This window comes from Ostrea edulis, chromosome 6 (genome assembly GCF_947568905.1).
Source record: "Ostrea edulis chromosome 6, xbOstEdul1.1, whole genome shotgun sequence".
NCBI lineage: Eukaryota > Metazoa > Mollusca > Bivalvia > Ostreida > Ostreidae > Ostrea > Ostrea edulis.
In genome coordinates this window covers 39,381,937-39,400,104 of record NC_079169.1, presented here as the reverse complement: position 1 = coordinate 39,400,104, position 18,168 = coordinate 39,381,937, and the positions used below count along the sequence as shown (strand labels likewise).

Genomic DNA, 18,168 nt, shown 5'->3' with positions numbered 1-18,168 from the left:
TCTCCTTTGTGCATTAGAGTTTCTTTATTATCGAACAAACACGTATTGGAGGGGAAATGTGCCGATAGTGAACACTGGTTGAGAGAACGTTCCTGGCATTTAGAAATGCTGTTCACTCGACTCGGCGCGACTTTCTTCAATACTGAATTTTCGCTTCAAGTAACTAATAATTGTAAATTGTTGATAACACCAGCGATGGAAGCCTTATAAATCGTCATTTAAAGTTTCTGGTAAACAATCTATGTCTTTACAATTCTTGGGACTCTGTTTTCTATTCTCTGCCACTTCCAAGATTTTTTGGAAACTTTGTTCCGTGAAAGATTTTATGTCATTATCCTCTAAATTCTGTTCATAATGTATGATGCATCTTTTTTTCTTGATTTTGATGGGAACTTAAAACAGATTTCTTTCCGGGCTTAAGATTCAGAGGGGTTTTTCTAAGTGACATCTTTCAAAGTTATCAGAAAATTGAAAAGTTGTACACTTGAATTTAACGTATGACGATACAACTAATTTATCTATTTTACAAATATAGAATACAATTCATTAAACTACATGGTTGATAAATTAGTTCATTGTTTTCTCTACAACTGAGTCATTATTTAATTATATTTCCCCGTTTTTTATACCCCCGTCTTTAGACGGGACGTATTATGGTACAGCGATGTCTGTACGTCTGTCCGTCCGTCCGTCCGTTCGGGGTTTTCTCTTTATAATTTCATTTCCCCTTCACATATCATGCTGAAACTTGTTGTGTAGCTTCTTTGTCGGTCACTCTAGATCATACTGCAATTTTGATCCATTTCGACCTTTTTTCCAGGAGTTTTGCCCCTTTATATGGAAATAATTATTATATGGAGGGTACATAATTTGTCCGCTCTACTCCTCCCACAGTTTTCAAGTGAAAGCCTTCTTATTTTGTGGATTGTTTGTATGGGTATTAAAGATGTGCATGTGGGATGGATTTTGATTTTCTAGAATTTTTGAGAAAATTTCAGGTTGTTGAACTTAGTCTATTTGGAAATTAATATTCTATGGAGGGTACATAATTTGTTCGCCCTACTCCTCCCACAGATTTCAAGTGAGGACCATCTTATTTTGTGGAGTGTTTGTATGGGTATTGAAGATGTGCATGTGGGATGGATTTTGATTTTCTACAATTTTTGAGAAAATTACAGGTTGTTGAACTTGGTGTATTTGGAAATTAATATTCTATGGAGGGTACATAATTTGTCCGCCCAACTCCTCACACAGTTTTCAAGTGAGGACCATCTTATTTTGTGGAGTGTTTGTATGGGTATTGAAAATGTGCATCTGGGGAAGGATTTTGATTTTCTTCCATTTTTGAAAAAAATTACAGGTTGTTGAACTTGGTCCATTTTGAGGAAATCTAGATTTTTAAGTTAAGACCCTTTGTTCATATGAAAGTTTGTCACAGCCTCATGATGGCTGATAATACCTGAGTCAAAGTTATACAAATTATAGCACAAGAAAATACCCTATGTAAGCATTTCACGGGCGTATTATGTACCGTTTGCGGTACTCTTGTTGTACGTATGCTCCAAAATAGTCTATGCGCTTTCTTTTTGTCGATTATATATGTTAATGGGTTTCCATACATTATATATACATAGAGAGCGATATTCTACGTTGGAAGTTACATTGTATATGAATTACTTACCGGCTAACTGAATATTGTGTATTAGGTCTATACAAAGTAATATTATCTAGAAATGACTGTTTACCATGTGTTATACGCTTTATTCAATTATACTAGAAAAACCACGCGATTGTGCGCCGTATGCCTTACAAAAGTGTAATGCGGTATGGAACATAGTAATGATCATATCGAATTTGCAATTTGATAAATTCAAGTCGTCATATCTGGAAAACGCTCCAACATAAAATCGTCAAACAACCGTCGTCTACCTTCGTTTTAAAACACTTTTTTAAAAAAATCCTAGTGTAGACAAATCCCTGGGGGGGGGGGGGTGTTAATGTGTTACTGACCCATGGACTAATAAGTGGGTGCCAATGCCAATGTTATTTGACGTCATCTGATAAAACGTGTGCATATTTTGCTTTGACTGACCCAAGTGTCAAATTTATTTCAAAATGAAACAGGATAAAATTTACAAATACTGATATATCATTAATTCGAATTTTTCTTTAAGCTGTTAATTCAAATGCCATACATAGAATGTAATGAAGTTTTACCACAGCGATTGCGTATAAGTAGATTCTACGTCTTGATTGATATCAAGAAAACAGAAAATATGTCTATTAAACAGAAATATTTTACTGTACATGTTTTAAAATTTTCTATGTCATAGAAGGTTTATAACTCTACAATAACTATAGAAAAGCATTTCCGGCTGCTGGTTGTCATGGGTGTGTCCCCATACCAATCCAGATTATGCAAGATAAGTTGCATAATAACCTTAGTTTGCATTTGACCAATCAGAGACTAGAATATAATAAAAATTAGAATATTGTATATAGGGATATATAGGAAAACAGTCTTTCAAAATCTTCTCAAGAACATTAGTTATATTTTATGCAAACATCATCAGGTAGTGTATATTCAACGTTGTTGCCATGAGGTAGGGTGGGACCACAATAGGGGATCAAAGTTATCTATGGGAATATGGAGGAAAAACTTTAAAAATCTCTTTTCTTAAGAGCAACAGACCCAAGTGTAGTCATATTAATAGTTAAGTCACAACCCCATTGGGCTAGGTTAGAGTCATAATAGATGTACAATGTAGTCATGGAATTAAATCCTTTTTTTCAAAAATCTTCTGAAGAACAACAAGGCCATGGTGACTCAGGTGAGCCCTGTGGCCCATGGGCCTCTTATTCTTTATGTTTTGATTTTTATCAAGAAGAATTTGTATTAATATATAATTTTTACTTTCATACAGGGAAATAGTGGTGATATGGGACCGCCGGGTCCTCCAGGACCACCAGGACCGCAGGTACAACAGATCCGATTTTATTTGCAAGACTTTCATTATTACGTAATTTATGCGAGATGTCAGAACTTTTCGTGGTGTCGTTTCTTGTTTCCATCAAACAGCGTTCAATCAAAATTCTTCTTGCACGTATATAGCTTTCATTTAGTAATAATAAAGGAAAATGCTTTATTACTAACTTTTTTTTTTTACTCCTGGAGATCAAATATCTATCCAAGGTCAAGGGTGATAAAAATCAAAACTTTATAGTTGAGAGATATTAGATTAGACTTCTTAACTATTTTTTTTTTTTTGCGTCGATTATTACATTAGCTGCAAAGTAATGTTTTTCAATGAAAACCCCGTTTTAATATACCAACAGCCATGACCTTTAAACATACAGTGGAACATGTATATCATAAATGGCACGTCAAGAATGTTATGCATGTGTGACGATAGTGAATCATGATGCCAGTTTGACATGGTCACTGGTACCTGCAAACATTTCTGAAGTTGTGACAGAAGTTGATAATGACATTGAACCATGTGAAAAGGGTACATTTTATCGATGCTATCAAATTTGCCGGTTTTTAAACAAATTACTAGTCATGCGTCTTATATCAACATAACATATCAAAAGATTTTGATCTATCATTATCGACAGCTGCAGACTGAATTTCTGTGCAAATTTAAATAGATAGAATGGGTATGGTTGATAATGATTAGAATGTTAACCAAGTTGAGTCACTGAAGAAACATATTCCCGTAGATGAAGGATTGATGTTAAGAATCTTGGAAGCAAAAATCGAGGAAATTAGATTGTATGTAGTGAGTGGTCTGCCTGTTGATTTTAATCTATAATGTGGGTATTTGTAACGCTATGCACCCGTGGATAATATTCTGTTTTATTATATACCCATCAATGTATCGTTCTCTGATACTGTGGATTTCATAGCGTGTGATCCGGTTTTCCGGATCACCACACTGTGGTTTTCTGATTCCGTATCAGTATCCTCTGAAACTGATGCCGTCACAATGACGTCACAATGCAACAACGCAACGTTATTTGTGGAAAATGTGGACCTCGTCACAAACGAAACTGCGTACACAAAACATAATTTCATGGTATGTCTGTGTTTTTGATAATTTGGATTGCATTTAGTATCTTATAAATGTGGATTTAAAAGGCAGAATGGGGTATATAATAAATTTATCATTACTACAGTAACTTGATCCGAAGAGTTGGATCACGTCTCGTTGACAGGCGGGGATCATCAGATCAAACTCGACGCTTCGCGTCTCGTGTGATCTGATGATCCACGCCTGTCAACTCGACGTGATCCGACTCTTCGGATCAAGTTACTGTAGTAATAATATATATTTATTATATACCTATCAATGTATCGTTCTTTGATACTATGGATTTCACAGCGTGTGATCCGGTTTTCCGGATCACATACTGTGGTTTTCTGATTCCGTATCAGTATCCTCTGAAACTGATGCCGTCACAATGACGTCACAATGCATCAACGCAACGTTTCTTGTGGAAAATGTTGACCGCGTCACAAACAAAACTGCGTACACAATTTAAAACATAATTTCACTGTATGTCTGTATTTTTGATAATTTGGATTGCATTTAGTATTCTATAAATGTGGATTTAAAATGCAAAAGGGGGTATATAATAAATTTATTATTACTACAGTAACTTGATCCGAAGAGTTGGATCACGTCTCGTTGACAGGCGCGGATCATCAAATCAAACTCGACGCTTCGCGTCTCGTGTGATCTGATGATCCGCGCCTGTCAACTCGACGTGATCCGACTCTTCGGATCAAGTTACTGTAGTAATAATATATATTTATCAAAGGTTGCCAGGTCAATCAAATTATTATCTTGCATGAAAGTATATATGTAATACCATTGTGCAGTTTTTCTTTATACATTTTCATTGCAGGGAGAGACTGGACAGCGAGGATTACCTGGGCGTGATGGAGATCCCGGACCCTTGGGTCCTCCCGGCTCACCTGTAGGTATATACTGAAAGGTTCAACATTGAATACTACAACTTACCTGTTCGGCAGGTGTAAAGGTTGTCATATATATTTCTAACAGCATTTCTTTTTTATTACGAACGAATTTATATTAAAAGATGATAAACAAAGTTATTATATACCCATCAATGTATCGTTCGTTGATACTGTGGATTTCACAGCGTGTGATCCGGTTTTCCGGATCACCACACTGGTTTTTTGATTCCGTATCAGTGTCCTCTGAAACTGATGCCGTCACAATGACGTCACAATGCATAAACGCAACGTTATTTGTGGAAAATGTTGACCCCGTCACAAAACAAAACTGCGTACACAAAACATAATTTCATAGTACATGTATGTCTGTGTTTTTGATAATTTGGATTACATTTATTATCTTATAAATGTGGATTTAAAATGCAGAAGGGAGTATATAATAAATTTATCATTACTACAGTAACTTGATCCGAAGAGTTGGATCACGTCTCGTTGACAGGCGGGGATCATCAGATCAAACTCGACGCTTCGCGTCTCGTGTGATTTGATGATCCGCGCCTGTCAACTCGACGTGATCCGACTCATTGGATCAAGTTACTGTAGTAATAATATATATTTATCAAACAGTGGAAGTTTTTTATTATCTCAAACTCTGGTATTACGCTGCCTCCTGGAATCAATACCGCTTACCAGTTTTAACCCTCCTTATAAATAGCAATAGCTTTAGGTAATAAATTGTCTCTCGGCCTTGGTATTGAATTGGCTAGCGTTAAGTGTCAGACTACTCTGTGACCATCAGAAATTCAAAGATTTTACAATCTATTTACAATTACTTACAGAAAAATATATCAATGAAAAAATTACCAACTTACAGTTAGGTCTTATCAAAATTAACAAAAAGTATCTGATGCTTGTTTACTGCCGAGTTGAATTCACACAAGAGAAATACGCTGTCAGAAATAGGCCGTTAAGTCCAATCCCCAGATGTTTTATTTGTTTTGAACATATTTTATTGATGAAATCAAAAGGATTGGGAACAAGTTCTAACAACTTACAAGTCCCTCTCTTAACATATTACAATATGTAATGCAAGATAATAATTAACAGGTAAAATGTACAATGATTAAACGAATCTACAAGTTTCTTTTATAAATTTATGAACAGCTGAAAAATTATCTATCAATATCAGTTTGCCGCGACAAATTAGCATCACCGCATAATAACAATTTTGTATCTATAATGACTAAGTCAAGCATGAAAAGGCGATTTAAACAAAATCATTTTTAGCTCCAGCGTAATTTTTACAAGCGAAAAAGAGATAATATACATCTTCGTTAATATGTCCACATGTAGAAAACGAAGAATTTGTAATATTTCGTTTATAGAGATCATAATTAGGTATACAGTTGTGTCTTAGCTTTGTATGAATAATGTTGATATCGTTTTCCAAAAGAGTAATATGATGGTGGTCTTGTAACGTCTGTTATTATATTTTTGAATTGATTGAGATGGCTTCTATGGCTTCTACATTTAATCAACCCCACTGTTTTACAGAGTCAGGTACAAATTATTTTTGAATAACTGTAATCTTCATTTTGGGATATAAAACTGATCTTTGTTTCTAGTATTATAAAGGGATATATTTTCATGTTTATGTGGAATAATTTCATTCAAATAATAATAGTCGGAGGCGCTACCATTGGAAATTTTAGATATGGTAGATGTAAAAATCCAACTGTAATTTTGTAGAGTGCTTCTCACCACAAGATTTACAGATTAAAATAATATTCTAGAGAATTGTCTTTTAGAACATACAGTAGTACCGCAAACAAGTGCTATATCATCTGTGTATTGAACTCTGCCAAACATCGTTCTAAATATAGAAGTCTAGATTCTTGTCTTGGTCACATGTGTCAATCAAGTGCAACAACACTTGTTACAAAATTTTCAACTTCTGACTAATTGTCAAACACTCACGATTGGTTTTCTTTGAATAGACTTTATTAGTGAAAGGATGCTAGACAATAATGATCTTCGCCAAATAAAATCAATACTATTATGATGTAAAACTTTAAAAAGTAAGTGTAGTAGTTGGAAACATGCTTGCATATAGACATAGATACATTGTCTATAATTAATCAAACCTACCTTAGACATGGATAAATTCATGGATTTCAGCAATTAAACAATTTATTTCACATGTCATTGATTCATTAATTAGCTACCTATGATTAAACAAACCTACACGAGTCATGAATAAATTGATGGACTTCAGAAGGTTTTAAACAATTTATTACATGTAAGTTTCCTCAGGAGACCTAATTTTCTATATGCACTGCTCACTATCTCATGGATACGCTCAGATCAACTCAAATTTGAAGATAGCAAAACACTAAAATAAAATATTCATCTGCTGATTTTTGTTGAAAATATAACCTTTTAGCAGCATCCTCTTCAATTCAGTCAGGTACAATTTTAGGTTCGTGATGTAATATTACATGTAATTTTCTGTAACTCTTATTTTCTTCTGGGCATAGGAATAAATTGTCCGCTTAATATCTATAGAACAATTTGCTTGACAGACATCACACTTACGTGTACACTGGTGACCACTTATGCGTAGATGGGTCAAATCGGTTTTCAAGTCACAAGGTCAAAGGTCATGACTCTAATGATTGGTTATTTGGAAATGTCTGCTCAGTATCTTGCATTCTTTAGTAATTTTTTTAAGTCGAATCTCATTAGTTCATAAATCAATTCTGGATAGAAAAAATACGGTATGTTATTTTTAAAACCGTCTGCCCGATAGAGATCGAAGTACATGTAGCATTTGGGTTATCCCTGAGCAGAAGGTAACTCAAATTATCACTATCACTACAGACAATTCTAAAACGTACTGCTAAACAATTACTTTGTAGAACGTAATGAGTCATTAAGAACTGTGTGCCGATGTGAGTCGATATTATAGATCCATTCTTTTCTAATGATACACGTGAATGTTTTATGTGTTTGTTCAGTGTCACAGGTAAGTCTTTGTTTTATGAATGGAACACACTACACTACACAGCATTGTACGTCCCGAGAAGTTTTCTACACATATCAATTACGAATATGATGCATGTATTTTGTATGAGAATATATTTTGGCAAAATATTTGACCTGGAATCATTATATAGTGCACACTATTACTTTGAAATTTTACCTAGAGTAATGAGATTCTGAGTGCAGGTAAATTATACCTAGAGTAATGAGATTCTGAGTGCAGGTAAAGTATACCTAAGGTATTGAGATTCTGAGTGCAGGTAAATTATACCTAGAGTAATGAGATTCTGAGTGCAGGTAAATTATACCTAGAGTAATGAGATTCTGAGTGCAGGTAAAGTATACCTAGAGTAATGAGATTCTGAGTGCAGGTAAAGTATACCTAGAGTAATGAGATTCTGAGTGCAGGTAAAGTATACCTAGAGTAATGAGATTCTGAGTGCAGGTAAAGTATACCTAGAATATTGAGATTCTGAGTGCAGGTAAATTTAAAAGGTGCACGAAATCACATCTATGAAAATCCCTTGTTTCTAGAAAATGTAATTTTTGCAGATTGTATGTTGTTGTATGTTGCTTAGTACCGAAATATCCGTGACCTAATATTGCTTTAGATGAATAAAAATAGTTTGGGTCTAAAGTCTTTAGCTTTTATTTTAGGGACCACGTGGATCACAAGGTGATGACGGCACTGGTGTAAGTATTTCTTTACTCATGAAATCAATGAAATGCATGTAGTTGGATATCACAGAATTAATGCAAAGGTCTTGCAATTTTTTAATTCTAGGTATGCAATTTTTAAACGATCCATCATAGTTATGAAACAATGAATGCTGACTAAAATTAGCGATATATACTGTTTTTCTACGGAGGTGGGGGTAACTCTTAAATCGAAAGGCGCATTCGATATTTCGAGGTTCGAAATTTGATATATGAATTAGCCATTCAAAGTATAGGTGGCGATATATTATTTAAAAGAGATAACAGATTCATAAAATGGAAGAGATCGCCATTTTTATTTCAACGTTGGATGTTTGAGGTTACACGAACTTAAAATATGAGGGAAACCATGTCAATTACATTGCTACCTACTTCAGTTTGTGTTCTACGTGTATGTAGTAGGTATTCGCGATGTCAAGGGTTTTGTGTATATGCTGTGCATTGTTGAAATCCAACCGTGCTTTAGAATTAATCAAATCTGTAGCTCTCGCTGGACAACAAAACATTTTTGTGCTATCTATTATGTAAGTCTTTGCATGAAGATATGAAAGTGAGGAGGTGGGGATGGGATAGAAACTTACCACAGTCCCCACATTTTTGCCGACCAAAAGTTCACTTGAATTTCGCCCTGCACTTTATGTAAACCAGGTCGAACACCTCATAGCTCACCTTGAAGCTTGAAATAGAACTGAAAAACACTATAAGTAGCAAATTAATCGATAACATCTCTTACAATTGATTCGTATGGCGGCGTAGAAATGCCAAATAAAAAGATACACTATTCGTTCGGACGAATTAGCAATGTGTTTGGACGAATTAGCAAATTGTTCGGACAAATAAGTGATTCGTTCGGACGAATTACCAATTTGTTCGGACGAAATAGAAATTCGTTCGGACGAAATAGAAATTCGTTCGGACGAATTATCAATTTATTCGAACAAAATAGAAATTTGTTCGAACAAATAAGTAAATTTTTGTTATTAGATAAAAGGCAAAGCCGATGGCATAGTCAAACGTGGTAGGGAAGCACAAAACATTGGGGCACACTCTGAAATGGGATTCAATTCCAAAATTTTCCATATAAACATTTTCTTAATGAAGATGGAGACGGTAAATACGGTAAAATACATGATAATCCCCCAAACCCCTTAAAGGACAATGGTGAGAATCCCTACATCCGACTCAGTCTTAAAGTTTTAGGTAGGCCTCAACCCAACCCAACTCCTCCCCCGACTTGTCACGTGAATACGGTTAAGGCCTGTGTATGCATGAAAGCTGGAGGTCAACCAAATGGCTTTTTTCACATAAAGCTTCACCTCATTCACATTACATATATTTTCTTATACATGTATTATCACATACAATCAGTGAGTCACAATTAATTGGGTGGGATACAATCCAAGTCGGGAACAAAATTAAAAACGTGAAAAATTTAACTTGGAAATCAATGATCTAAAGCAATATGAGCTGTATTTTAAGAATTCTATTTTGCTGTAAAATTGTGTTATAGATTATGATCATTTTCCAATAAGACTAAAATCGAACGTAAAAGTTTATCAGATGAAAATTCCCTGTACAACGGAGTATAACGCATTCAACAGGAAATCAATTTTGTACAGGGCGACAATAATGCAATAATGCGTCAATCAGAACCTATTAAAGTTTAGTCAACGCAAATCTGGATATCTAATCTTTATAGCAAATAACAATTTTAGAACAGAAATTTCTAATACCAAAATCAAAGGGAGGGTGCTATCAAAGAGCATTTATTATAAAGATAAGGATCTCGTTTTGGGATCCCACAAATGTGAGGAGAGGGCACAAACATACTCTTGTCCCCTACTTTTGAAAGTGAGAAGGGGATATGAGCAGGCGCATAGCATCATTTTTGAAAGGGGGAGGTGATGGTCAACCAAAAGGAGTGGGTGGGGGTTCAGCGGGACCAAAAAGAATTTAAACATGTAAAAAGGAGAAAAAAGGAAGAGTTTTAAAAAGTGGGGAGGGGACTAGTCCCTCCCTGCCCCCCTACCTCTTGCGACTTCCCTGGCGAGTCTCCGCTGCCAACCATCCCTATGTTTATATACCTACATGTATCTAGAGAGCTTTGTATAAAGATAAGACGAAAATGTCCTTTAAGGGTTGCTAACTCGTCCGAACAAATTACTAATTTGGCCGAACAAATTTAATTAATATTCGTTCGAACAAATTGATAATTCGTCCGAACGAAATTCTATTTCATCCGAACGAATTTCTATTTCGGCCGAACAAATTGATAATTCGTCCGAACAAATTGATAATTCGTCCGAACGAAATTCTATTTCATCCGAACGAATTTCTATTTCGGCCGAACAAATTGATAATTCGTCCGAACGAATTACCAATTCGTCCGAACAATTTGCTAATTCGTCCAAACGAATAGTATATATTTTATTTTTATTTTACCTTTCTACACCACCGTAGATTCTGGTTTGATTTTCTGTTTAAAATTTTTTTCGTTTAAGTTGTTTTGAATTTGATCAATATGTTACCTAGTCCCCCTTTTCAAGAACTTTCAGACATAGAACACTTGCGCAAACTTTATACAAGTTGAATCAATTGAAGTAATGGATTCTAATCTTATTTTTGTTTGAAAAGGACGATTAATGTGTCAAGTTGAATGACGGGTGGCGGGGTATCTGTTTAACCCCTGAGTGTCTTATAATCATTCATCAGTATCCAAACCAATGACAGGTTGTATTTGCACATTAGAATTTGTGAAATGTTGACTTTTAACGAACCTTTTGAAATTCCTGCAACATCAACTTATTGCCTGTCTTGATTAAAACACATCATACGCAAAACATGATCTCCGTATCGAATGAGTTGAAAGATTATCACGATATGCAGGTGATAAAGGAATATTGTTACATAAGTATGGGAAGTTGACTATAGAGAAGCTGAAGTCATTCAGTATAGGAAGTTGACTATAGAGAAGCTGAAGTCATTCAGTATAGGAAGTTGACTATAGAGAAGCTGAAGTCATTCAGTATGGGAAGTTGACTATAGAGAAGCTGAAGTCATTCAGTATAGGAAGTTGACTATAGAGAAGCTGAAGTCATTCAGTATAGGAAGTTGACTATAGAGAAGCTGAAGTCATTCAGTATGGGAAGTTGACTATAGAGAAGCTGAAGTCATTCAGTATGGGAAGTTGACTATAGAGAAGCTGAAGTCATTCAGTATGGGAAGTTGACTATAGAGAAGCTGAAGTCATTCAGTATAGGAAGTTGACTATAGAGAAGCTGAAGTCATTCAGTATAGGAAGTTGACTATAGAGAAGCTGAAGTCATTCAGTTTGTTATAAAGTAGTTGTTTCCTTGTTAACGTCTGTGTTCATTCAAATATCCAAATATGCAGCAGATATTGGAGACTCTGTAATTTCTTATTTTGAGTTCGACATGTGAGGAACTCTAGCACCTTTTTTATATCAACTTTAGAGTACATGTGTGTAGAATCAGAGTGATGTTTAACAAAGTAATGTTTGGATGACGGATCACAATATATGAATATTTTCGAAAACCAGATGTCCATGATGTCAAAAAGCTTAGTCTTTAATTGCACCTGAGGAATTGTGGTGTAAAGTGAAAAGTCGTACATTTTGATGCTATTGAATTTGGAAAAGTTTTGAGATTTCAAATTTACTATACGTTTTGGGTTTTTTTTTAGGTTTTTTTTTAAATCCACAACCTCTTGCATATGTTATGTTACAATTCATCTGAATATTCTTCTTCACGACAGTTAATGATTGTGTGAGGAGTAAAGATAAGGGGCTTGAATTGACTGAATCCTGCAATGTATCTCTATATGGGTTTTTTGAGGTTTTGGAATTCTGTATAGGTACAGTACATGCAACTTACTCATTCGTCCCCTTGACTGGGATATCATATTTTATAAAACTGAAACATGATGTTTGAAGAATTTTGTCTGTTGAAAGGGAACTTGGAATATAAGATGAAGATGAATTACCGAATGTTGATTTAAATCTAAGTTCGTTTAAGATAAGTTGTAATAATGAGCCTTAAAATGGTGTTACAAGCTTTGCCAACTGAAACCAATACATATCCCCCGTGTAATCTATCTGATTCTTTCATCACTTCTGGTTTACTAAACACAGAAGGATATATGGTACGAACTTTTGTTTTAACGTACCTAATACGAGATTTTAATATTTATCCATTCTGACAAATCAAAGATTTCTGACAAGAAGATTTCATATTCTGGCATAATCTGTGATATAGTTCAAGACCTTGTCGAAAGTGATTTAGAAACGTTAGATATAAAGCGCTGGTTACATGCTGCTAGGAGATTTGGTTCCGCAGGTCATGAGTTCAAACCCGGGTAGGGGCGGAAGTGGGTATCCAAATAAAATAAAGTGAATTTTTCTGTGCTTTATATTAAATGGTTTCTTCACTTAAGGCAGTTTTGTTTATCTAAGAGTTAATTGCCATTTCCCTGCTTTATATAGAATATTTCATATGCAGTGTGTATCTTGTATGATCCTTTTAAATGTTCGTTAAATAACTGTATCCATATCCTCAATGACCGTGTTGCGTGTGACAGCGTGGCGAGAATTCCATAGTTATCGAAAGCAAGTTTATTTTACTTGCATAGATGGTCGAGCGGTATAGCGCGCTGGTTACATGTTGCTAGGAGATTGGTTTATGCAGGTCGTGAGTTCAACTCCGGGTAGGGACGGAAGTGGGTATTAAAAAAATAATAAACCGAATTTCTCTGTGCTTTATATTAGATATTTCTTCACTTAGAACAGTTATGTTTATCTAAAGTAGCTCATTACACTAAAATTTTATTTAATGGCTCGTTAAAACACCTCTTATCAACTATAATTTCACCATCAAAAGAGTGATGCAAGCTCTCAATTATTTTATAGAGCATACGAATTTTTTGGTGATTTTTCCCGGAAAGATAAAAAAAAAGATGTTTTGTTTGCAAATAAAAGATTCTAGAGTCCAAATTTCGCTGTGATTTGATGCATGATATGAAAATCTAATAAAACATGCCTAAAAGATTAAGATATAAACGTTCTAATTATTAAGAAAAAAATATTTATGAAAATTGAAAACGTTATTTTTTAATATCTTTTAAATCTACGAATAAAATCTTCAAAAAACATGTCAGTTAGAAAAGAGATATATCGAAGAAATATATCATAAAGGAAATTGATACGAAATGACCAATTTTCAGATATAATCACTATATCAAAACGAGAGAAAAAAGTACCGATCCCGATCAAAATTGATAAAAATTACGAAAATAATCATATTGTTGCTAATTGTATTCACTGTTCATAAAGAAAATAGTTTCCTTTATCAATTTGTTTAATTTGTATACCATTTTAGATCAAGGGAATGTAGTTTTCTGATTACAATGTTCTCTATGACTACTTTTTTTTTATAATTCCGATCGAACTTGGTTCAAATATTGAAAAATCGTAATATTTCAGAATGTTGACCATTACATTTCAATTTCTTTTTAAAATATATTTCTCCGATATATCTTTTTTCTAATTGACATGTTTTTTCAACGATTTTATCCGTAGATTTAAAAGATATTAGCAAATAACGTTTTTACTTTTCATAGATATCTTTTTGTGTAAAAAATAAGAACTCGTTTTTGCATGTTTTCTTAGATATTCATATTATACATCAAATCACAGCACAATTTGAACTCTAAAGTATCTTATTTGCAAACATATCACCTTTCTATTATTCCGGGATAAATTACAAAACAATTCATATAAAAATATCACTTTCGATGGTTCATAAGAGGTGTTTTAACGAGCCATTAAATAAAAAGAGGGTATTGCACCGAAGCGGGAATTTTCCTTAATCGGAGCTCCGTGTCAGCACTCGTGACGTAGAAGTGACCTTCATTCATATTTATACTCATTGCGTATTTGCCATTTAAATACCTGAAGGATACCCCTAGTACTAGGAACAAGCCTAATACATTTTATGTGTCAGTACATTATACATGTAGTCTAAAGATCCTTTTTGAAATCGTGAAAATTAAATTGTCTTCCTTTTTCTGAGTATCAGATAAATACATACGGTTACATGTTAGGAGTGTATCAAATGTTTAATATTCTATACTACTACAGTCCAGAAGCTCTTATACTCGTATGTATTATTTTTTACAACCAACAATTGGCAACTGTACATGACTCTGACCACAAAGCAAAATATGGAAGTTTAATACGCATTTATAAAGTTCAACATTATTCGAAGTACATGCACCTGTAAAAATTTATTCAACATAGCAATTTGCTACTGGAATACATATAAACTCAAACTGTTTACCTTGTTTGTCTTAAAGTTTTTCTTCCAAAGCTTTGCATAGTTCACAACGGATTTTCGTAAAAGGCACCATGCCTTTGTCAATAACTTTCTTTCAGAAAAACATACAAGTTCTCGTTAGCAGCCTTGACTATTAAAACACATGTATTGCATGCTGTATTCGGCGTGTTTGTTGAGAGTCCTATTCACAAACTAAACAGGGCCCAGGTTGGAAGCTTATTTCCACTCGGCACCTGGTAATAAATATAGATTTGACATGAACCATTTATAAAAACTAGAAGCGTGTTTCAATTAAGAAAAAAAATCTAGATGGAAAACGAAATATGAAAAAAAAAATGTGTTCGTGAGGAAGTCGAACCCGGTCGTTTTAAAAATAGAAAACATCTTTACATATGAGTCGACGACCTTACCCACTGAACCACGCAGTAGACGATACATTACTAAGGAAAATTAACGTACAGGTAAAGTTGAAAATATTACCCGTGAAGTCGTTTCGATTGTTTTAAATTTACAAAAAAATGCCCTCCTGAAACAAAATTTCAAAGCGACAGTTTTTTAGTGTAAAACTCGAAAAACATGTTCATGCTAAATTTATTTTGTTTCACGGAGGCAGTTTTTCTGAAATTCGGGATTTGGCTAATTTTGTCAATTATTGAATCAAGACATGCGTTCCAATTGGTTTTATCATATATTTGAATAACTCTTTTTTTCGATCTTTCATGCAACACCTGTAGGGAAATTAACATGAGACGAACAACACCTTCTTTAGTGTAATGAACTACTTTAAGAGTTCATTGCTATATTCGGGCTTTATATAAAATATTTCAAATGCAATATGTATCTATTCTTGTATGATCCTCTTAAATGTACGGTAATTAACTGTATCACATTTCCATTCTCAATGGCTGTGAAGTGTGTGACAGCATGGCGAGAATTCCATTGTCATCGAAAGTTTTTTTTACTTACCTATATGTGTGAGCATACTCCTGAAAAATAAAAGAACCGTCAAGTAATAAAAGAAACCGTCGAGTATATTCATTTGTCTATACTTGTTTTTATATATAACATTTGTTAATGCTAGCCATCTTTTTAACCTAGCAAATCGAATTTAAGACCTGTTGCGAAAGTTCACTAAATGAAAATGGTGGTAAATGATGATTTAACATAAAATAATGGTGACCAAATTCAATAGCGATTACATTCAATATGCAGCAATAAACATTCAATGGAAAAATTCATGATTGGATCTAGAATGACGAGTAAAGTTTTTCTTTATATTCACGAATCACCCTCACATCGAATAACAATACAATACTTACACAAATTCTTCGTTAAGTTATGAAACTGTATTTTGAAAATTAACATAGATGGTGACGTTCTTTTCTAGATATTTGAATGTTTACAGGAGCACATAATTCAAATCCTATAGTAAAGGGTCTATATTTTTTTTATATTTTCAACATTATGTTCTATGCACAGTGTATATATTTTGTAAATTAGATATAGAATCATCTCTCTCAGATATTATAAGTAGCAGGAGTGGGTTGTCTGTGATGCCAAGGGGCGAACTTCAAACAATTCAATAAACACAAAATTACGAAACGTATATGTGAAGCACTGCTGAAAATGCAAACGTAAGAAGGTACAACCATATGATCAATATTTAATATCCCCGTCAATGGGTCGAATGAATATGAGTTACCGTACCTAAACTGGATTCCTAAACTACATAAAAACCCTTACAAACAAAGATACATTGCTGGATCCAGTAAGTGCTCTACCAAGCCCCTATATTTGCTCCTCACGAAAATATTAACAGCTGTGAAGAAGAAACTTCAAACTTACTGCGTGACTACATATGCCAGAAGTGGTGTTAATCAAATGTGGATTCTAAAGAACTTATAGTAAACTTGAAATCGCAAAACTTTTCCCAAATCAATAAAATCAAAACCTACGACTTTTCAATACTATACACGACCATTCCTCACGATAAATTAAAGACTAGACTTTTTGACATCATAGACAGTTGCTTCTTCAACAAAAATGGAAAATATCTAGTGATCAGTCATCCAAAAACTTACTTTGTTAAACACCACTCTGATTCCACGCACAAGTACTCTGAAGTTGAAATAAAAATTATGCTAGACTTCCTCTTTGACAATATCTTCTTGGTCTTTGGTGATCAGGTCTTCCAACAGTCTGTTGGAATTCCCATGGGCACGAATTGTGCTCCTTTGTTAGCTGATCTGTTTCTATATTCATATGAAGCAGAATTTATTCAAAAACTTATACCCGAGAAGAAGCTTGTTCTGCGTATAGTCAGTTTTTAAATCGAGGCAAGCTACTGACAAACAAGTTGATGGTACAGGGGTTTCAACAGTCTCGATTGAAGTCAGCATTTCGCAAATTCGATGGTCGTTATAACGATCTAGTTCATCAATACAACCTATCATTGGGTCAAATGCTGTCTGACATGTTTCATACCGATTGTTAGGCCGTTCTTGGCACACTGATTTTGACTACGGATAACTCCGTTTACCTGATCAAGATATAGGGCTCACGGCGGGTGTGACCGGTCGACAGGGGATGCTTACTCCTCCTAGGCACCTGATCCCACCTCTGGTGTGTCCAGGGGTCCGTGTTTGCCCAACTATCTACTTTGTATTGCTTATAGGAGTTATGAGATTAATCACTGTTCGTTATCTTCACCTTTCATTTGTTTAATGACTTGTAATTTCCATTCTTTTAAATCAGTTATAGTAACTTCCTGTAAACTCGGTAATTCTATTTAGATTGTATTCTACATGTATTTAATAATCCATCAGAGGGTGATCTATATCATAAAGATGTACAAATGTATTGGTGCGAGATCCACCAAGCGATAATGAGTATAGTACATAAAAGTATGAGAGATAGTGTGTCAATTATCATTCACATGAAATCAATCCATCAATAATCATTATGCATTTCATGATAGTCATCCATTGTACAATAGAATATAAAAAATAAAATGATGTAATCTTTTGTTGATAAATCACTATTTTCTTAATTGCATATTTACAAGGACAGTGGCTT

At 34.3% G+C, this 18,168-nt stretch overlaps 1 protein-coding gene across 1 annotated transcript in view; it reads left to right on the top strand.

Moving 5' to 3' along the window:
- LOC125646539 (collagen alpha-1(I) chain-like) overlaps positions 1-18,168 on the top strand; it is a 168,684-nt gene that overhangs the window by 130,101 nt on the left and 20,415 nt on the right. Inside the window, exons 38-40 of the mRNA XM_048872887.2 lie at positions 2,925-2,978; positions 4,912-4,983; positions 8,684-8,719. Of these exons, the coding sequence (XP_048728844.1) occupies positions 2,925-2,978; positions 4,912-4,983; positions 8,684-8,719 (162 nt within the window). The remainder of the gene's footprint in view (positions 1-2,924; positions 2,979-4,911; positions 4,984-8,683; positions 8,720-18,168) is intronic.